At 38.8% G+C, this 22,556-nt stretch overlaps 1 protein-coding gene across 1 annotated transcript in view; it reads right to left on the bottom strand.

Moving 5' to 3' along the window:
* The window catches only part of LOC127047382 (uncharacterized), a 106,540-nt gene that overhangs the window by 56,943 nt on the left and 27,041 nt on the right, over positions 1 to 22,556 (bottom strand). The window contains exons 10-13 of the mRNA XM_050945498.1: positions 22,096 to 22,160; positions 19,773 to 19,879; positions 14,045 to 14,156; positions 605 to 704 (exon numbers count right to left, since the gene is read on the bottom strand). Of these exons, the coding sequence (XP_050801455.1) occupies positions 605 to 704; positions 14,045 to 14,156; positions 19,773 to 19,879; positions 22,096 to 22,160 (384 nt within the window). The remainder of the gene's footprint in view (positions 1 to 604; positions 705 to 14,044; positions 14,157 to 19,772; positions 19,880 to 22,095; positions 22,161 to 22,556) is intronic.

The raw sequence follows: 22,556 nt of genomic DNA, 5'->3' as shown, positions 1-22,556 counted from the left end.
TAAAAATGAAACCTACATCGATCTCGGAGTTTTGAAGAATATGTATTAAGGTTATAACAACCAACAAGAATGCACTTTTATGGAGAAATCCATGATTAAATCCAGTCTCCTTAAATCAAATTGATTTAAATCAAATCCACCACACTAGAATCTTTAGCCAGATTCTTTGACTACTAACCTAATCCTGAATAAATAATGTACGATGTAGTATGTTAACATTTTATAGCAACTTTGCCGTAATAAAAAGTCTTTTTTTTTAAAGGTAGCAGCAGCAGCAATGCTGAGAAACACTGGAGGAGTAAAAGGCGAGTCTTCAAACAAAATCAACAACTGAAAAGTTTGTTAATATCTTAGGCCCCATTTCAGCAAACTATATGTTCAAGTTTGTGCTCCTACAGCACATAGCTCTAGGGGAAACCCTGTAACTGGGTCTTTGTGTTCACAGAATATCAGGGTTGGAAGGGACCTCAGGAGGTCATCTAGTCAACCTCCTGCTCAAAGCAGGACCAATCCCCAAATCTATCACAATATTAATTATTCTATCACAATATTAATAAACAAAAAAGTAAGTGGCAGATACTAAGAGAAAGTAGTGAATATTTACCCATTCCAGTTCCAGCTGGTGCAATCTCTCTGGAGAAGATTTCCACAGCCTTTTTTTGCTTATGGTGTACAGCAAGCCAGATAACAGCTTCCCGTGGACCCTATTTCCAAATATTAGGAGTAATGGGTTCAAGAATGATAAGCAAAGGTTAACTTACATACAGAGTTCTAGTAAATTTAAACATGTAGAATCATACAAAACTGAACTATCACTACTGCAATTGAGACACTGCAAAAAGCCAATCACTATACAATATAACTAAGCACTATAACTATGTGCATCCAATGAAAATCAAGTCTGGGGTTGCATTCTAATATATCTTAGAGAACTTTTGAATTTAATTTGATCTCAACCAATATTTAAGTAAAAGAAACACTTGCTTCACTTTCAAATTGGGGTGGGTAAACCCATTTTTGTCTCATTTTGAACCTATTGAAAACATTGTGGGGTCAAAGCTAACGGGTCAGGCTCAAACCCTAAATGAGGAGAGCCTGCTGTTCCCCGAGGGATTCACTCATGGAGAAGAGGGAAATGAAAACACTGTGCCCTCTTTCCTCATTAGTTTCATAAGAGGAAGGCACTTTTAAATATCCATCAGGCTTGGGGAAAGACAATGGGTGCAGAGTGGAACATGGTTCGGACAGACATCCCTTAGAGGAGGAGCTACTAATGGAGATTCTCTATGTTCTACTAAGGAGAAGAGTATGGAAGATAAAATACAGGTAGGCTCTGATGAGAACCAGTCATATGACAAAAAGTCTCATTCAATTACAGCTAAAAAGTGACAAGTTTTTAAAGTACTTATATACCAGTGCTAGAAGTCTAAATAATAGGATGGGTGAACTACAATGCCTTGTATTAAATGAGGATAGTGATATAATAGGCATCACAGAAATTTGGTGGAATGAGGATAATCAATGGGACACAGTAATACCAAGGTACAAGATATATCGGAAGGACAGACCAGGTCGTGTTAGTGGGGGAGTGGCATTAATTGTGAAAGAAAGTGTAGAATCAAATGAAGTAAAAATCTTAAATGAACCAAAGTGCCCCACAGAATCTCTATAGATAGTAATTCCATGCTTCAATAATAAGAATATAGCAGTAAGGATATATTACCGACCACCTGACCAGGATGGTGATAGTGACTGTGAAATGCTCAGGGAAATTAGAGAGGCTATTGAAATAAAAACTTCAATAATAATAATGGGGGATTTCTACTATCCCCGTATTGACTGGGTACATGTGACCTCAGGACAGAATGCAGAGATAAAGTTCCTTGACACCTTACATTACTGTTTTTTGAAGCAGATAGTCCTGGAACGCACCAGAGGAAAGGCAATCCTTCATTTAGTCCTACGCGGAGCATAGAATCAAGTTCAAGAGGTGAAGACAGCCGGACCAGTTGGTAATAGTGACCATAATATAATTAAATTTAACATCCCTGTGGTGGGGAAAACACCACAGTAGCCCAACACTGTAGCATTTAATTTCAGAAAGAGGAACTACAGAAAAATGAGGTTAGTTAAACAGAAATTAAAAGGTACAGCACCAAAAGTAAAATGCCTGCAAGCTGAATGGAATTTTTTTAAAAAAGACAGTATAATAGAGGCTCAACTTAAATGTATACCCCAAATAAAAAAACATAGTAAGAGAACCAAAAAAGAGCCACCATGGCTAAACAATGAAGTAAAAGAAGCAGAGAGAGGCAAAAAGGCATCCTTTCAAAAGTGGAAGTTAAATCCTAGTGAGGAGAATAGAAAGGAGCATAAACACTGGCAAATGAAGTGTAAAAATACAATTAGGAAGAAGGCCAAAAAAGAATTTGAGGAACGGTTAGCCAAAGACTCAAAAAAAAATAGCAAATTTGTTTTTAAGTACATCAGAAGCAGGAAGCCTGCCAAACAACCAGTGGGGCCACTGGACGATAGAAGTGCTAAAGGAGCACTCAAGGATGATAAGGTCATTGCAGCAAAACTAAATGAATTAATTGCATCCGTCTTCACGGCTGAGGATATGAGGGAAATTGCCAAAACTGAGCCATTCTTTTTAGGTGACAGATCTGAGGAACTGTCCCAGATTGAGGGATCATCAGATACCTCAATCTGGGACAAACTGATAAATTAAACAGCAGTAAGTCACTAGGACCAAATGGTAGTCACAAAAAAGATTTGAAGGAACTCAAATGTGAAATTGCAGAATTACTAACTGTAGTCTGAAACCTATCATTTAAATCAGATTCTGTATCAAATGACTGGAGGATAAATAATGTGACACCAATTTTTTAAAAGGGCTCTAGAGGTGACCCCAGCAATTACAGGCCAGTAAGCCTAACTTCAGTATCGGACAAATTAGCTGAAACTATAGTAAAGAACAAAATTGTCAGACATACAGATGAACATAATTTGTTTGGGAATAGTCAACATGGTTTTTGTAAAGGGAAATCATGTCTCACCAATCTACTAGAATTCTTGGGGAGGGGGGTTCAACAAGCATGTGGACAATGGGGATCCAGTGGTTATAGTGTATTTCAATTTTCAGAAAGCCTTTGACAAGGTCCCTCACCAAAGGCTCTTAAGAAAAGTAAGCTGTCATGGGATAAGAGGGAAGGTTCTCTCATGGATTGGTAACTGGTTAAAAGATAGGAAACAGAGGGTAGGAATAAATGATCAGTTTTCAGAATGGAGAGAGGTAAATAGTGGTGTCCCCCAGAGGTCTGTACTGGAACTAGTCCTATTTAACATATTCATAAATGATCTGGAAAAAGGGCTAAACAGTGAAGTGGCAAAATTGGCAGATGATACAAAACTACACAAGATAGTTAAGCCCCAGGCAGACTACCAGAAAAGCAACAAAAGGACCTCTCAAAACTGGGTGAATGGGCAACAAAATGGTAGACGAAATTCAGTGTTGATAACGCGAAGTAATGCACATTGGAAAACATAATCCCAACTATACATATAAAACGATGGGGTGTAAATTAGCTGTTACCACTCAAAAAAGAGATCTTGGAGTCATTGTAGATAGTTCTGTGAAAACATCCACTCAATGTGCAGCAGCAGTCAAAAAAGCAAACAGAGTGTTGGGAGTCATTAAGAAAAGAACAGATAATAAGACAAAAAATATCACATTGTCTCTATATAAATCCATGGTATGCCCAAATCTTGAGTACTGAGTGCAGATGTGGTCACCCCATCTCAAAAAAGAGATATATTGGAATTGGGAAAGGTTCAGAAAAGGGCAACAAAAATGATTAGGGGAATGGAACGACTGCCGTATGAGGAGAGATTAATAAGACTGGGACTTTTCAGCTTGAAAAAAAGATAACTAAGGGGGGATATGATAGAGGTCTATAAAATCATGACTGGTGTGGAGAAAGTAAATAAGGAAGTGTTATTTACTCCTTCTCATGACACAAGAACTAGGGGCCACCAAATGAAATTAATAGGCAGCAGTTTTAAAAGAAACAAAAGGAAGTATTTTTTCACACAACGCACAGTCAACGTGTGGAACTCCTTGCCAGAGGATGTTGTGAAGGCCAAGACTATAACAGGGTTCAAAACAGAACTAGATAAATTCATGGAAGATAGGTCCATCAATGGCTATTAGCCAGGATGGGCAGGGATGGTGTCCCTAGCCTCTGTTTGCCAGAAGCTGGGAATAGGGGACAGGGGATGGATCACCTGATGATTACCTCTTCTGTTTATTTCCTCTGGGGCACCTGGCATTGGCCACCGTTAGAAAACAGGATACTGGGCTAGATGGATCTTTGGTTTGGCCCAGTATGGTTATTCTTATGTTGCTAGCAGAAACTGCTGTGGGGATGCATTAAGTCAACGCACTACCTCCACCCTCCCATACCTTCTTCTAGCTCTCTAGCCGTACTCCACTTCCCCAGGCCAACCATACCCACTTCTCACTTTGATTTTCATTCTGCAAAGTCTGCCTTGGAATGGACTTTCTGCCACTGGAGGATCCTCTATTGGGGTCTACACTCTGGTGAAAGCTTTAGGATGAAACCTTGTCTCCCATGAAGTCAATGGCAAACCTCCCATTGACTTCAACGGTGCCAGGATTTCACCTTTAAAAAAAAAAAACACAAAAAAAACCTCTCTATTGTATGTTTTTCTCTTTATACTTAAATTTTTGCTTGTCTTGTGCAGATGTAATCCCTAATCGTATCTGCCTAAATACGGCATTTCTAAATACTCTCCTTTTTTGCAGCTGGGATAAGATTCCTCCTGCAGTTTCCTCTAATCATTTTCTGCTTTTAATCTCATTTCAGTGACAGCCTCTGTCAGCTTTAAGTTTCTTTTTTTACCACAAGCAACCAACCATACCTGTGTTTTCTCAAGTGAGAATTTACATTCTTCAGTAAGGTAAATGCTTGCATCAGCTTTGATTCTACCCTTTTGATCAAAGTTCCAATAATAAGCCCTATATCAGTTATTTGGAATACAAATCTAATATACCATCCTCAGTTCCCTAGGAACAATAATAAATGTTTCTATTTTTTATATGAAATGGGATTGCATAGAGTTATAACCCTACAGATCAGATTTTTCTCACATGGAATTATAAAGTGTTGTGAAATATTTCCTCTTCCTGACAGTCAGCTATATTATACAATTTACAGTTCATCCTAAGTTCTTCTTGCAACCCCTCTAGGTCTATCCAAGGTCATGTTAGACTTAATACAAACTTTAATTTCTTCACTGCAGACTTTGTGTCTCAAACCTAGTTTTGCTAAGAGATTTACTCTGTTTGTTAGTGAACATGGAGAAAAAATCTAAAAGTTTATTTGATAAGTTCACATGAAATCCTGATCCCATTTAACACAATGGCCAAACTCTCATTTATTCAAACAGGAGCAGGATTTGGCCTCTCAATATGAGGAGCCTTTTTTTCCTCATTTCCATTTTCTTCAGCCCTTTTGCTATAAAGAAATTTTCACAGGGAAAGGAGATGTTCTATGAAAACACGCCAACATTCAATATTAAATATATTATTAGTTTCTACAAAACCCATACTGCTTTAGACTTTGCTTCTGGAATGTTGTGCATAAAGAATATTAGACTCATGATATATTCTAGCAAAAAATGGGCAGAGAAAAGAAGTAAAGCAACCAAAAAGGTAGAATCCAACAAAGTGGAGCCAAACCAGTCAGAGATTATCCTCATTCTCTGTTTGTTCAATGCCCTTTTCGCTTTCTACTTCATTAAGCTGTCTCTTCCATATTTTATTTCAGTTTCCCATTAGAATCACCCCTGCAGGACCCTAGAGAGAAGGCATCATCTCTGCTCACTAGGGTTTACCCTTCTTTTAACTTCCTCCTCCCCAACAGGTACTGGGTCGTACACTTCTTCTGCCAGTCTACTATTACCTTCTGACCTCCTCACAGGGAACTGCTGTGGGTAATTGGGGAGACCATGTTCCCGTTTCCTCTGCCCATCCATAGTCCAGCAGCCTACCACTGTATCAGCTCCTTCACTGAGCTTTTCCCCCTTGATAGCTACAGGCTGCACTAGTAACTCACAGGAGGAGCTGGCTCAGTTGCAAGTAGCAAGCCAGTGGCTGGGAGGGAGGATACAATGATCCTAATGCTGTCAGTGGAAACCGAGATGGCTCCTTCACAGCCACAAAGAGGTCAGAGATTCTTCCTCTCCCCAAAATAGGGAGTCCCCCACTACAATCCTCGTAAACATCAAAGATCAGGCCTGGATAGCTCTGTGTGTGAAAGCTGAATAACCCATGTTATTTAGTAAAAAAACCATCATCAGTCCTATTGTTTATAATACAAAAGCTCCCTGTGAAGCAGGAAGGACTAGATACCTACTGGCATTAGCAGCAACTACACACCACTCCACAGAAACACTAACCCAGGAACCAAACACTGTAACAACCTTGTTGCCAACTCTGTCCCCATATCTACTCTGGTGACACCATCAGAGGACCCAACCACATCAGCCACACCATCAGGGACCCATTCACCTGCACATCTACTAATGTGGTATATGCCATCATATGCCAGCAATGCCCTACTGCCATGTACATTGGCCAAACTGACAGTCTCTACGTAAAAGAATAAATTGACACAAATCGGACATCAGGAATAGTAACATACAAAAGCCAATAGGAGAACCCTTCAATCTTCCTGGACATTCTATAACAGATTTAAGAGTAGCCATACTTGAACAAAAAAACTTCAGAAACAGACTTCAAAGAGAAACTGTAGAACTAAAATTCATTTGCAAATTTAACACCATTAATTTGGGCTTGAATAGGGACTGGGAGTGGCTGGCTCATTGCAGAAGCAACTTTTCCTCTCCTGGAATTGACACCTCCTCCTCAATTATTGGGAGTGAATTACATCCACCCTGACTGTACTGGCCCTGTCAACACTGGTTCTCCACTTGTGAGGTAACTCCCTTCTCTTCACGTGTCAGTATAACAATGCCTGCATCTGTAATTTTCACTCCATGCATCTGAAGAAGTGGGTTTTTTACCCACGAAAGCTTATGCTGAAATAAATCTGTTAGTCTTTAAGGTGCCACCAGACTCCTTGTTGTTTTTGTGGATACAGACTAACACAGTCACGCCCTGATACTAACAAATATGATACTCTTGCGTTTGTATTAATATACCACTAGGGAACTTCCCAAGTGCTTAAAATCACATAGCTGATACACAGCCCAGTACCTCTCAAGATACAGTACTTGAAATATGCACCACTGTGGCTCATTTCAGGTAACATCTGATTGCTACAGTATGTTAGTTTTCCCTACTGCTAGATGCCCACTGCAGGGTTTACACACACAGATAATATTTTTAGAACTAACAAACAATTTACCTTGTGTTTTTTATTTTTTAGATCACTGCAGCATCCTTTATCTGAAAGCTAGGAAGTAAGCATAAGGCCAAATGGAAATATAAAAGGAATATTGAAGGCCTGATATAGTCCGGAAACAGATGTAAATCCATAAATGTTTTATTTTGTATAGACATGTTTCCTACTAATTACCAGATGACTTAATTGCACTAATTTAGTCTCTAAGTCTTGAAGCTGTGGATGTGAAAAATACATTCCTTGTTAAATTTGAGCTGGAAGCTTCCTCCTGTTCTGTGTCCTAACAGTTCTTAAGAAGATGCCTGAAGATTGCTGCTTTGTTTGATTTTTTTCAGTTGTATAAATGTGGTCAGAGTACTGGCTGTTTGTACACTTTATAAAATATATCCTTAAAGTTTGTCCTCGTGGCACACTATCACATGTGATGGGAGCTATGAAAAATTGACTTTGTAATTTCAGTTCTGTTTTGATAACTCTTAGTAGGACTTGTCTACCTGGGAAGTTAAGCCAAATTAACCATTGGTGCCAAATTAACTATTGGTGCATTAAAACCCCTTGTATGGGTGCTTTCGTTCAGAAGTAAAGTGGTCTAAGAGCTTGTCTACATAGTGCCACAATGTGGACTGCAGGGGTGTGAATTGTAGAGTGCTCTGAAGTGTTGCACTGTAACTGCCCCATGTGGACCCTGTTGGTGCAAACTAAAAGATACTCAGTTCATATTAACGTCGTTATGGGACTACATCAGAGCTTTAGCTAGTACACTAAGCTAAAGTGAATTAAGGCCACTTTACTTCTAAATGAAAGTGTCCACACCGGGGTTTAATGTGATTTAACTAACACACTTTGAATTTACAACTGTAGTTCATTTGGCTTCACTTTCCTGACTGTACCAGTGTAGACATGCTCTTAGAATAGGAGAGGGTTAAAATGTCCCAACTTTATAAACCGGTAGTTAATTAGTTCAGGCTTGAATAAAAGGCGAAAAAAGAAAGTCAAATTATTATAATTTTATTATGAAAGTTTATGGTTGGGTGATTTTAGGTGTGGAGCCTGAATCCAATGTTGGGAACTGCAGATGTATAGGATATCTGCATAGTCATTAATACATCCAGATTTACATGGTCATGTTTAAAAATCTAGTGGACACTTATTTAGCAAAAAGTGCTAGCTAGACAAAGTTAAATATTTCAGTCATATCCTATAGTAAGGATATGTATATAAACAGTATGTGGAGCATTAATAAACAATTAACAGATGTTTCAGTAAATGATTAATCAATTGTTATTGAGTTCAACGGTTGCTTATAACCATCTATAACATAATATTCATATCTATAACATGCTTATAATATCTATTTAATCATTTATTACTTCTTAATAAAACTATTTATATATGTACTCTTAATGTAAAGTGTGGTTGATATGTCTAAATTATAGACTAGTTGATGCTACAATGCTTGGCCTAAAAGAAACAGTTACAGAACAAATATTGTAGGAAGTATGCAAAACTTTAACTACAGATATTGGGCCTTACTAAAATCTGCATTATGCCTTGGCTTGAAAACTACAGAGGCTAACCTGAAAACTGAAGAAAGGCACCATAACCATACTGTGCTCATGCAGCCAAACCCCTCTCTCCTCACTCCACCCACCTCAGCAGACATTTATGGAAAGTAGGCTCAATAGTTATCCAGGGGTGTGTGCTGTGACTGTGTTAATTATACTATACATAACTGTCTCACTATTATCATGTCTATCATACACACATCTTGTCTCTCATCTTAAATTTAGATTGTAAGATCTGCAATGAGTCTTTGGACACTACTGCAATACAAACAAACAAAAACACCACAACCACCACCACCACCACCTTCCCAATAGGGAGGTATATTACTCTCTGTCCAACTTCACACCTGGGAAGACAGAGCACTGTCTATAGGTAACAGCTCAGAAACTGAATTGTCAACAAAGGAGTACAAATGAGTTCTTGGCCCTTTCAGCTTTAATACTCCTGGTAATAGACTCATAGACTCATAGGTCAGAAGGGACCAATATGATCATCCAGTCTGACCTCCTGCACAAGGCAGGCCACAGAACCCTACCCATCCACTTTTATAACAACCCCTAACCCAGGACTGAGTTATTGAAATCCTCAGAATTGGTTTGAAGACTTCAAGCTGCAGAGAATCCACCAGCAAGCGACCCAGGCCCCATGCTGCAGGGGAAGGCGAAAAACCTCCAGGGCCCCTGCCAATCCGCCCTGGAGGAAAATTCCTTCCCGACCCCAAATATGGCGATCAGCTAAACCCTGAGCATGTGGGCAAGACTCACCAGCCAGCACCCAAGAAGGAATTCTCTGCAGTAACTCAGTTCCCATCCCATCCAACATCTCCCCGCAGACCATTGAGCAGACTTATCTGGTGATAATCCAAGATCAATTGCCCAAATTAAACTATCCTATCATAACATCCCCTCCATATACTTATCAAGCTTAGTCTTAAAGCCAGATAAGTCTTTTGCCCCCACTACTTCCCTCGGAAGGCTGTTCCAGAACTTCACTCCCCTAATGGTTAGAAACCTTCGTCTAATTTCAAGTCTAAACTTCCTAATATCCAGTTTGTACCCATTCGTTCTCGTGCCTACATTAGTACTAAACTTAAATAATTCCTCTCCCTCCCTAACGTTAACCCCCCTGATATATTTATATAGAGCAAGCATATCCCCCCGTAGCCTTCTTTTGGCCAGGCTAAACAAGCCAAGCTCTTTGAGTCTCCTTTCATAAGGCAGGTTTTCCATTCCTCGGATAATCCGAGTAGCCCGTCTCTGGACCTGTTCCAGTTTGAATTCATCCTTCTTGAACATGGGACACCAGAACTGCACACAATATTCCAGATGGGGTCTCACCAGCGCCTTATATAACGGTACTAACACCTCTTTATCCTTGCTGGAAATACCTCGCCTGATGCATCCTAAAATCACATTTGCTTTTTTAACAGCCGTATCACATTGGCAGCTCATAGTCATCCTGCTATCAACCAATACCCCAAGGTCCTTCTCCTCCTCTGTCGCTTCCAACTGATGCGTCCCCAACGTATATCTAAAATTCTTATTATTAATCCCTAAGTGCATGATCTTGCACTTTTCACTATTGTATTTCATCCTATTACTATTACTCCAGTTTACAAGGTGGTCCAGATCTTCCTGAATAGTATCCCTGTCCTTCTCCGTGTTAGCAATACCCCCCAGCTTTGTGTCATCCGCAAACCTTATTAGCACATTCCCGCTCTTTGTGCCAAGGTCAGTAATAAAATGGTTAAATAAGATCGGTCCCAAAACCGATCCTTGAGGGACTCCACTAGTGACCTCCTTCCAGCCTGACATAAGGTAGGGGCAGAAAAGACATCCCCTGAAATTTCTACCATCCTTAATGAAATTTTGCCCTTCCGCCCCCCTTTACAGAAGAGCAATCTCCTTACTGGTGCTATCCACTTCCACTCAGGAGCTTTTACAGGAGCTACAGTAACCTAAGTGGCCTTAGTGGGAGGCCAAAGCGGGTGAATATCCGCAAATGTCTGCTTTTATATTTTCATTCCCATCCCAAGCAGCTCTGCATATGCCACCCACAAAATCTATGGCCTAATAGGCTCCATCCAAACTCCCTGGCTAGAAACTACCAGCAGTGTTCAAGCCATGCCACTCATGTCAATGCCACTGCATGTTTAATACTTCCCTTGACATCATTCTCCGCCACCTAACTAAGGCCGATATGTGCAGGGCTAGTTGCCTATTTCCAATTACTCTGTGTGTGTGTGTGTGTGCGCGCGTGTGTGTGTGTGTTTTAAATTTCAGCCAAAATGATTGAGTTATTTCCAAAAACAAAGCTAGGGAAAAAGATGATGTTTCATCCACGCTTAAAAATTCTGATGACCTTTTCTTTGAGACGTTCTAGTGCCCCCGTGCTTTGGAGCAGGGATTTGAAATTTGGTTGGGGAATGGCCTGTGTCAGTGATGTGTTTTTGACGTCCCCATGAAAATCTGCCCAAGTTTGGCCACGTTATAAGGCTTTGAAAAAGAGGAGCCAGAAGTGGGAGGCCTGGGATTGGCTGCACAAGGAAACTGGGGACAATGATCTGATGGTGAGGAAAAACAGTGGAGAAGACTGAGGCTGAGATGAGAAACATGAAGAAGGGAGACTGGAATTAATTAATTAGGTGAGGAGAATGGGACTGAGCCAAGGAGCCAAGGGTGAAGAAGAGCCAAGACTGAGCCAAGGACAGGTTGGAATAGAAAGTGAAGAAGGAGTTACCCCTGTGGGAAATAGGCAGAAGAGTCTATGCCCTCTAGAGCATTCTTCCCTCCAGAGCCTGAAATGGAACTCAACATTGCACAGTTTCACCATTCCTCTGCTGTCAGCAAATATCTGTGAAACATATTGGTAAAGTTTCTCATTCCATTGTAGTGCTGGTTTCCTTAAAGGATGATAATCTACTATGGCTATCAGTTATTTTGTTAGCTTAAGTGCCAGAGGTCTATGGGGTAGATATAAGGGTTCCAACCCTGTTGATGAACCAGGTAGGTGTCAATATGGTGCCACATGATTTTTTTTTCTTTTTTTGCAATTTGCTTTAAAAGAACATTAAGGTTGCATGCTAAAGTCAAGCATTCAAAAATATGGAAATGCCAAAATTAAAGCTGCCTGTGCAAACTCAGTTCAGTCCCCCTGGATATATACATTATGACAGCATCTCTAGTTACACAATCACATATTTTTTCCATAGGCTCTCTCCCTCATTCAGTGCATAGTACTGACCTGCTCTGAGGATGAATAAGTAGTGAAGGAAACTCTCTGTAGGACAACTACATAAATCGTTCCAGAACTTGGAAGATGTGTAATGACTGAGGTAGGGGATTGCAGGATGAGAAAGGATGGTCTGTGCTTGAAGCAGCTGAATGTTGTTCTGGAGAACTAGATTCTATCCTAGTCTCTACCAAAAACTTTCTATGTGATGCTAAGCAAATCACTTAAGCTAACCTTTTGACAGATAGTTGCTAATCATGGGTTCCTCATTTTTTTGGCTACTTGAGTTGAGACCAGGGGGTTTGATGATCTTATATTCTCCATGTGTCAGTTCTGTATCTGTAAAATGGGGATTATAATAGCCGCTCATCTCATAGCGGTGTTGCAAAAATAAATGAATGTTTATGAAGCACTCAGATATTATAGTGATGAGTGCCATAGAAAAGCTCATGAAGAAATTAAAATACTGTCTTTAGAGCAGGGTTTGAATGTTTTGCTGTAACTAAAGTGGGGGCTACAGATGGAGCAAGGAGGAGAAAAGAAAAATACTGAATAGCTGCTAATTAAGTGAGCACTCTCCATTCTGTGTACTAACTAACTGAGAACATGGGTCCTGAGGGGGGAAAAAAAGAGTATTATATCATGTAATTAAAGACAGCACCATAATGCACAGGCAACTTTAATTCTGACATTTCCTAATTTCTGAGAGACTGACCTTAGTAATATTATTTAATACGTTTGTGTGTGTTTAAAACAGAGAATCAGAGCAGATGATCCTGGAAAGGGAAGACATAGGTCCACCACATAAGTATTACACTCTGATTTAGCAGAGGGAGTTTTGCTGCACTGCAGAATGAAGTTAATTATAAACATTAAAATAAACATTTACACTGATAAGTTACCTAGTTCTATTGTAGAAATTGACTCTTCATAAACAGTTTAACTTTCTACATAACACATGTTCTTGTCTCCTATAAACATATATATTCAGCAATTTTGAAATACTGACACATTCCTCACATCAGATTCATAGACTGAGCTTTGCCAAACATGTATTTTGGAATTTTGCAAGACTTTGCAACTGACAAAGAAGAATTAGATGCTACTGTTTTGGAACAAGCCACACAACCCAAATATTTAAGTGTATGACTTAACTCAAGATTTATTGCTGTCTTTTACAGACCTTCATATGTATGGATTTAGTTGCAGCAGATGCATGGTAGTTGCACCCACTATGGCTACCATTCAAATCCATACATATGTATTTAACAAGTAATAAAACACAGCACATTATCATGCAATTAAAGACTATCATAATGCATATACACAAGGGGGCCTAATTAAGGCAACCTTAATTCTGGTATCTCCTAAATTCTGAATGCTTAACTGTGTAACATTAACATTCTTTTAAAGTATTTTAATATAATTTATATATGTGTAATATGTGATCACATCAAAAGAACTCCTACTATTATAAAGTTTGCTCTTGGGCAGATATTTATTTACACACACACACATAAGTTAAAAAGTGTTTCTTTAGATTTCATAACAATGCATTTGTTGCACAGCAAGGTCTCAATCCTACAAATATTTATTCATTACTTAACTTTTGAGTATTCACATTGATGTTCACGGGTCTACACACGAACCTAAAGTTAGGCATATGCAAAAGTATTTGCAAGATGTTGTTAGCTCAGTTCCCCCAGTAAGTAATCTCTTTAAAAAGTTACATAAAGATAACATGGGGGAATTAAAATGGGTCAGAAAAGGCTTCATATTCTTCTGTTTGTACTTACATCATCTATTTTCTTTTTAGCATGGGGTCCATATGTATCTTCAGAACCTAAAATCTGTATGTTAACTGCAGAGTAATCTTCATACCCAAGCTGACTGAAAATAAGGCGAGTCCTGCAACAGATTATTTGTTATTAGCAAACTGCTTCAAAAATATTATACACAGTAACAGTGCAGGCCATTAGTTTTAGTTCTAAGTGCTAGTTAAATTTGGATTTGAATACTTCTTATCTGGGCAAATTTACTGCTATATCATAGTGACAATATCAAGTTAGTCATACTCAAAATACATCCTGACCTCTTGATTCTAAATTTCTATTTTATTTAAGTTATCTTAAAGACGGCTTGCAAAGGAAAAAATAAATGAGCTTGTACTTTTTACTTGCTTCATTCTGAGGAATGAAGAAAGCAGAAAATGTTATTAAAATTAATACATTCTGCTTGCTTTTACATTAGAAATTCAGGTCCTAGATTTGCTCTTCCTGGAAGACACTTTGAATAATTAAGAAATATATGAATGATATCACAAGTAGATTTCACTTCCTTGGTACTTAACTGAGTTCAGGAGGAATTTTTATTCAGACTTAAAAATTCCTTGTTGTGTGTTACTCCCTATGTGAATTAAATGCATAAAAACAGTTGGAAGAAAAGTTATTTGTTGAATTTTTACCACCCCAAGCTCTTCAGTTAAGAGCTGAGAAGCTCTCAATACATTTTTCTGGGTCCTTCCCAGTGGAGATTTCCACTAAACACCAGAAAGACAAGACTTGACATTCCTAATGTGTCTATTAACAACGAGCAGGAGGGAGGAAAGGGGGAAAAACAGGAAAAACATCTTTCCTGCTTTCTTCATACTGCATAAAAAAAAGTATATACACAATTTTTTCCATTGCGGGTTATATTCACAGATATTGTAGGTTAATCTATATTTGCTAGATTTAGGATTTAATTTGAGATGGTATTTACATTACTTTTATTAATTAAAAGTAAACTGCCATAAAATTTAAATTGGAACTTTACCAGATGTCAAAACAACTGGAAGTGAGAAAAAAATAATAGAAGTTACACCATTCCAGATTCCATACAACATGGTCTAGAGTAAAGAATCAGGAACTCTTGAGTCCTACTATGAGCTCAGCAATTGACTCACTGTGGGTATGCCTACACTGCAATGAAAGACCTGAGGCACTGAGTCTCAAAGCTTGGGTGAACCGACTCGGGCTTACAGGGCTTCGGCTGCAGGGCTAAAAATTGCAGTGTAGATGTTTGGGCTCAAGCTGGAGCCTGGGCTTTGAGACACTTCTCCTACCCTAAACCATAGTGGTAGAAATTTTTCACTCTTCTAGAAAGCCTGCAGCCAACCAGCACAGCCCCCAAAGTAGGCTGCTCTGATTAGAGATGAGGAGAAGCCAAGATGGCTAGTGGATGCATTGATTCAGGAGAGAGACTCCAGAACAACTTGCACATATGGCTATATGCCTCTAATGGATCCTCCAGAATTTGAACAGGTCTGGGTGGTATCCTTGGAACATGGGGCAAAACTCTCTCTTCCTTCCACAAAGAGCTGGGAAAACCCCAGTGGCACTTACAGTTTGAATGTGTCTGTGTCTAAACTCCTCCAAATTCTTTCCTCAGCCTCAAATCAGAGACACTATATAACCTCTCAATGCAAAAACCTCAAACTGTTGCCAGAGGTTGTTTTCTCTCTCACAAGTAGCAAAACACTCTGTAGAGTCATCTAGTGACATGGGAAAATACACACTAGAAACAAGCTTTCTGAGCTTTCACAGTGATTGCTGTAAGAGAATCCATAATTCTTAGTTTCTGCAAAGCCATTCAACTAGTAGAGGTGACGTATTTTACCCCATTCACAGAACTAGATCTCTTCAATTTTGCAGTTACAAAACCAGGGAAGCAAACAAACTAAAACCTGTCATAGTAATTCCACTCCATTGAAACTACAACAAAATATCAATATATAAAAAAAGATGACAAAAGTTCAAAATTAGTACAGACAGAAAGTTCAACTTTGTGAAGGCAGTTAATAGGAGGGCAGTATATATTAAAAAACCAAAACAACAATGTAAAATGCCTTTCTGCTTCCCTTTACCAGTGTCAGTGCTTCCTTAACACATACCAAGTATATGAGGCAACACCATATATCTGGCACCCTTACATAGTTGCACCAGATTAAGAGATTTTATAGGTTCAAAAAGGGAATTACGTTCAAACTGACAGAATCTTTCACACCAGTGGAAGATTTTAAATACATCTATTGTATATGCTCATTGAATTGTCAATATTACACATGAGAACAGCAGTAAATTGACCAATGTATTTAAGATTAATTTTAAAGTGATTCACAAGTATGATATTCCCGAGTTACTCATTATGGTAAAAATTTGCAAAGCTGGGTGCCTAAAATCAGGCACCTAAATTCATATTTACAAATCAAAATACAAGTGGGCAAGATTTTTTGATGCACTGAGCAACCCTGCACCCAATAAAGCACAGTAACTCCTCACATAAAGTCGTCCTGGTTAACGTTGTTACGTTGCTGATCAATTAGATAACATGCTAGTTTAAAATTGCACAATGGTCTCTTATAATGTTGTTTGGCAGCTGCCTGCTTTGTCCACTGCTTGCAGAAAGAGCGGCAGGGGCGGCTCCAGGCCCCAGCACGCCAAGCACGTGCTTGGGGCGGCAAGCCGCGGGGGGCAGTCTACTGCCCCCACAAGGGCAGCAGGCAGGCTCCCTTCGGCGGCTTGCCTGCGGAGGGTCCGCTGATCCCGCGGCTTCGGAGGACCTCTCGCAGGCACGCTCACGGGAGGTCCGCCAAAGCCACGGGACCAGCGGACCCTCCGCAGGCAAATTGCCGGAGGCAGCCTGCCTGCCGTGTTTGGGGTGGCAAAATCCCTAGAGCTGCCCCTGATTGGAGCTAGCTGGTGGGGGCTTGGAACCAGGGTGGACTGGCAGCCCCCAATCAACTCCTCGCTCCCCTAAGTTCCCTGTGCAACAGCTGCATAGCAGGCTATGAACTGCCAGGTAGTTCAGCTGTCCCTCCACCCACTGCCATGTGCTGCTCCTGCCCTCTGCCTTGGAGCTGCCCCCAGGAGCCTCCTGCTTGCTGTGCGGGGTGGGGGGGAGGGGGGGATAATGTAAGGGTGTCCCCCTCCCTCCTGCTCCTGCGCCCTGCTTAACCTATCTCCATAGAGCGGGGCAGGGACAGGACAGGGTCAGGACAGAGGGAGCTTGTTGGCAGCAGTTGTTTTCTCAACTTGCTGATGTACTTAAAAAAGCAATGTACTTAGAGTGGGGTCAGCATCTCTCTCTCTCTCTCTGCATCTCTCACACACAGGGTGTGTGTCTCTGACTGCCATGCTGTCTCCCCTCCCTCCATTTGTGCTGCCTTGTAGAGTGTGAAGCTACATTAACAACGTGTTAACCCTTGAGGGCTCAGCCAAGTACTAGTTCATCATTTAGCAGTAAGGCATTCCCTGGGAAATATCCCATCCTCTGACTCCTCCACCTCAACTAAGCTTCACAAATCATCATTGCTGTGTACAGTATGAAATTGTTTGTTTAAAATGTAGTGTGTGTATGTATAATATAGTCTTTTGTCTGGTGAAAAAAAATTACCCTAACCTAACCCCCCCCATTTACATTAACTCTTATAGGGAAATTGGATTTGCTTACCATCGTTTCGCCTAAAATTGCATTTTTCAGAAACATAACTACAACGTTAAGCAAGGAGTTACTGTAAACAGATACATATAAAGTTTAGATGCTTAAGTTTGAAATATTTTCCGTAGACAGCTTTCAGTACATAGCTATGTCCTGTGGGTCCTTTGACCCAACTCTTATTGTGGGATTTGCAGTCATTCTACTGCAGCACTAATAGCATTGCTGTTCTACAAAGTGCCTATCCAAAGCATCATGATGGCTTTGTCTCTTGGCTGGGTTTCCTGTAGAGGCCAGCTCAGTCCTGACTTGGCAGGCACTTTAACTCAAACATGGATGGATGGATTAAAGTGGAGATAAGAGAATGAATTTCATTCAAAGTAAGGAAATTCCCTCCATCTGGATATTACCTGGGATGTACTTACCTGGGATAACCTACTGGCAACACAATGATAATTTTGAAGAGCACTTTATGTGCCTTTGCAATGCACTAGAATGTACACACACACAAAATTCCAAGGAGGGACACTCAAAACCACTCATAAAGCTGCTGCAAATTATTCATTTTGAACAGTGGAGAGAAAGGAAGGGAAGAATGAAGGAGACAGAGATATCATTTGTCACTAGCTGAAGCTAGTGGTGTAAGCAGTCTGCAGGATTCTAACGGCAGTCTACACTAGAAGACTGCTGTAGCCTGTCTGCTGAAGATGCTCTATGCCAATGGGAGAGTGTTCTCCCATTGGCAAAATTACTCCAACTCCCCAACAGGCAGAAGCTATGCCAGTGGGAGAGCATCTCCTGCTCACATAGCACCTGTGTGGACTGCGCTTAGGTCACTATAACTTGCGTCACTCAAGGGGATGTCTTTTTCACACCCCTGAGCAACCTAAGTTACATCAACTTAAGCAGTAATGTAGAACTGCCCTAAGTGGAGTTGCGCATTAAAAGCATGTTAGCCCAGTACTCTGGGATCTGCACTGGATTCCAATACATTTCTGGATAGAATTCAAGATGTTGGTTTTAATTTATAAATCCCAAAGAGTTTGAGACCTCTGGCTTGTGCACACAGGGAAGTTAGTGAGCAATAAACTAGGGTGTGAATTTGAAGTGTACTAGCTACTCCGAATTAAATTCCCCTGTGGACACTCTTACTGAGCACTAAGAATTTCCTCCAGAGGTTTAACTTAGCATATTTTGTGCATCGTGCATTAAGCTAAAGTCCACAATGGAACTCTTAGTGCATAGCAAAAATATCCATAGTGGGAGTTAAGTGGGAGTTAGTGTGGAGTAACGAGTGCTCACTAGGTACAGTGGGCTTTATCCCTGTATAGCCAAGCCCCTATTTACCTGAGAGACTGCATCTCTCCCAGTCTATTTCTGGCAGAACCAAAATCAGCAGAAGCTCCCTCAATATACACAGAAGGGGGCTGTTGGCAGAGTATTCTCTGATAGGGGTCATTTATTGTAGAACTCTCTTCTCAACCCTTGGTCCTTCAGAACTCAGATGCATTAAACTTCTGGCCATCTATTTAATCCCCTTTTGTTCAGATGGAAGTGGATATATTTTATAAGCAGTCCTTTATGTTACAATTTTTAAATATACAGGAGGATACGTGCTCAGAGCCCTGGATGGACACTTATAGTTTTTAAAGTTTGAAGAAATCAATAAAATAAGTAAAATGTACTCAGGTTCCAAAATGACTAATAAGGTCCTCAGGGTGCCCTAGGACAGAAACTGGCCCATGGTCAAAAGTTAGCAAGCTATTCAGTTCACTGGGTCACCAAGGTCTAGGACCAAAACTGGCTAAACAATCTATTCGCTGATAAATCATGTCACTAGTATTTTGTAGCTATATAATAATTTTATGGAGAAGTAAATTATAGAACCTTTTTCTACCATTTATATCTTGAAATGTCCTTCCACATAAAATAATACTATCTTCAAGGATATCTCCCAGTTGATATGGCTGCCATCTTAGTAGTACAGTTTACCATTATATTTTGATTTTAAATTTAAAAGGCAAAATAAATTATATCTGTAATACTCACCTTTTCAGAATGCTTTCCGCAGTTTGTCTTCCCTTTTCCACTGCCTTTGGCCCTATCACTGGGCAGACAGCTGTAGCTCTAAAACCATCCAGGTAAGTGGCATTTACCTAGTAATTAAGGGTCATAAAATGAATTGAGGAATTTCTCATAGTTTACTGTAAAAGATTTTTTTTCACTAGATATTTTTTCCTGCATTTTCCTCCACCCTTCAAATACTTCTAGTTGATTAGCATGTCCCTCCACTCATCAAAGCTATACATATTTAGATCTTTCCTCAGAGGTCACATAATAAAGCCTAAGTTTTTGTTCTGGGTTTTCGTGGGGAGTGGGGGGGGAAGAGTATGTAAGCAAGACGTCTGTCCATCCATTATAATGGTATCTGAGATTCTGAATAAACAAAACGTTCTTCAAAACTAATACATAAATATATAAACAAGTCTTACTAATGTCATATTGAGTTTTCAGAACATTAAGTAAGGCCTCTCATTTTAAATGATATTTATCATTTTAATTATAGTATATATTCTAAAAATGTCTCTAAACAACTACATTTTAAATGATCTATTGACTTATTTACAATTATTTTAGTACTATTTTAATATCCTGTAATACATGAAAAAGAGAGTGCATATTTTAATCAAATTTTCTTTATCTAAAATATTTTGTATCTAAATTATTTGCTGGTTCATTCAAATGTGGAATTAAATGATTCTGACACTATCCTTATATGAAATGGAATAATTTGTTTATCCAGTGTCATTTTTAGAATATATTTATTCTTTTAAAAACAATATATTTTTAAATCAAAATAGGCAATGATTAGTCCACAATGAAGAATACTAGCTACTGAAATCTGATTCTGGAAAACAAAGCAATCTGAGTTCTACCAGTGAACAATTATTTATTTTTAAAGGTATTATTAAAGTTCCTGAACAACTGAAACATTTTCCCCCCAAAACCTAAGGAAAAAGTTTGCTCCCAGGCACAGACCACACAGAACAAGTTTTTTTTTATTTTAACATTATGTAATTAGAAATCTTGATCTAATACCCAAAAGACTGAAAAAATATACAAGGCAGACAGAAGGTGGAAACTATGTTTATCAAAACCGAAGACATCATTAATTAGGTGAATGTTATGGTGAATCCAGTTATAGAGTATGTAGTTAACACTGTGATAATTAAGGACAAAATATATTCCTTTATAAAGCAGACAAAAAGATGATTATTAGAAAAATAATGCATGAGTGGAAAACTTAAGGATTGTTTGTGCACCGGAGAAAAATGAAATAGAAGCTATTCATTTATCTGAAAAAGAGTTAGTAAATATATTCCAACCCAATGACTTTAGAGATTACTTTGGCTTCTGCACTGAGGTCACCTATGTCCAAAATCATACCTCCATCTTCTTTGAAAACAATACTGCTTATTTTTTAAATCTTAAATAAACTTCATAAAGTGGTCACTTAAACACTACCTTTAGATATTTTTATTATATTAAAAAAAATTTAAAAACAAACTTTCAAACTGGCAGAAATATTTTAAATGTAATCACTGGACTTTTAAAAAGATATATCTGAGCTACAGTTTATCACACAAACAATAGTGTCAGCATATTTATAAATCTTCCCTAAAAAAGAATTTAAAAGTTTTAAATGGATCCAGTCAAATCAACTCTGCTTTGCTATCTCACTATTAAGAGCAGTTTTAATTTATGGATCCAATCTTGTTCCCACGGAAAGTCAGTTGAAGTTTCGCTATTGGGTTAAATGGGATTAGCTTTGCCCTATTTGTACTTTGATGCAGTTGCCTAAATTGCAGGGAGTAAAGACTATAACAACACATAATAAAAAAAAGCTTTGCACTTATGTAGCATCTTCCAATAGGGGGATATCAAAAGATTTTACAAACATTAATTCATTAAACTTTCACAGCACCCTTATCAAACTGTAAAGAATTATCTTGATATAAGCGATCATGCAGTGTTTTGTCTTTGAGAATCATGTGCTTAATATGTTTCACATTGAAGAAAGACAAAAAATGACAACTATAATTAAAATATGATTTTGTGACAGAAAGCAGAATTTTATAATAAAGAACCATCTCAATCTTAATTACTATGGTGTACTCTGGGCTTCCCCCAAAACTTATAACATAACCTCAATTTTGTATATAGCAATTTCACTTATGTGTGTTAATATACTAGGTGTGGAAAAATAAGGGTTTCATCTGGTAGCAGTATTGCCTTTTTCTCCAAAATACCAACATTTCATAAATCAAGAACATTTCATTCTATATAATTATCAAAGGAATAAGAAAAGAACCTTATAAAATGTTGAAGGAGATGATCCTTTTGCTCCATGAATTTTCACTGCCCCACCTTCAATACCTACAATGGTTAAAAAACATCTATTTTAATTACTTCAATATAATTTCTGAGAAAGTACTATCAATTCACCTTATGTGACAATACAAAACAAAAATGTTACTGATACTCCTATCATCAAGATCCATGCAAAAGAGGAAGTCTTCTATTGAACAGCCACATCTGCATTAGCAACTCAAGCATCAAATCTATGGAGTATAATTCCAAGGACTATCTTCAATTTGCCTTTTAACATAACTGTTGAAATATTTACACACAGAATATTTGAATATGTAACACATGACACGGCCTTAGGACTCAACTGTTGTCTTCTGCTCAAATGCAAGTGATGACACACATCTACAATTCTCAGCAAATTCAAGGACTGAAGCTTTTTTTAAAAAAAAAATCATAAGCTTT

Source organism: Gopherus flavomarginatus, chromosome 3 (assembly GCF_025201925.1).
Source record: "Gopherus flavomarginatus isolate rGopFla2 chromosome 3, rGopFla2.mat.asm, whole genome shotgun sequence".
NCBI classification, from domain to species: Eukaryota; Metazoa; Chordata; order Testudines; family Testudinidae; genus Gopherus; species Gopherus flavomarginatus.
Note: the sequence above shows the minus strand (reverse complement) of the source record. Positions and strands in the feature narration are given on the sequence as shown.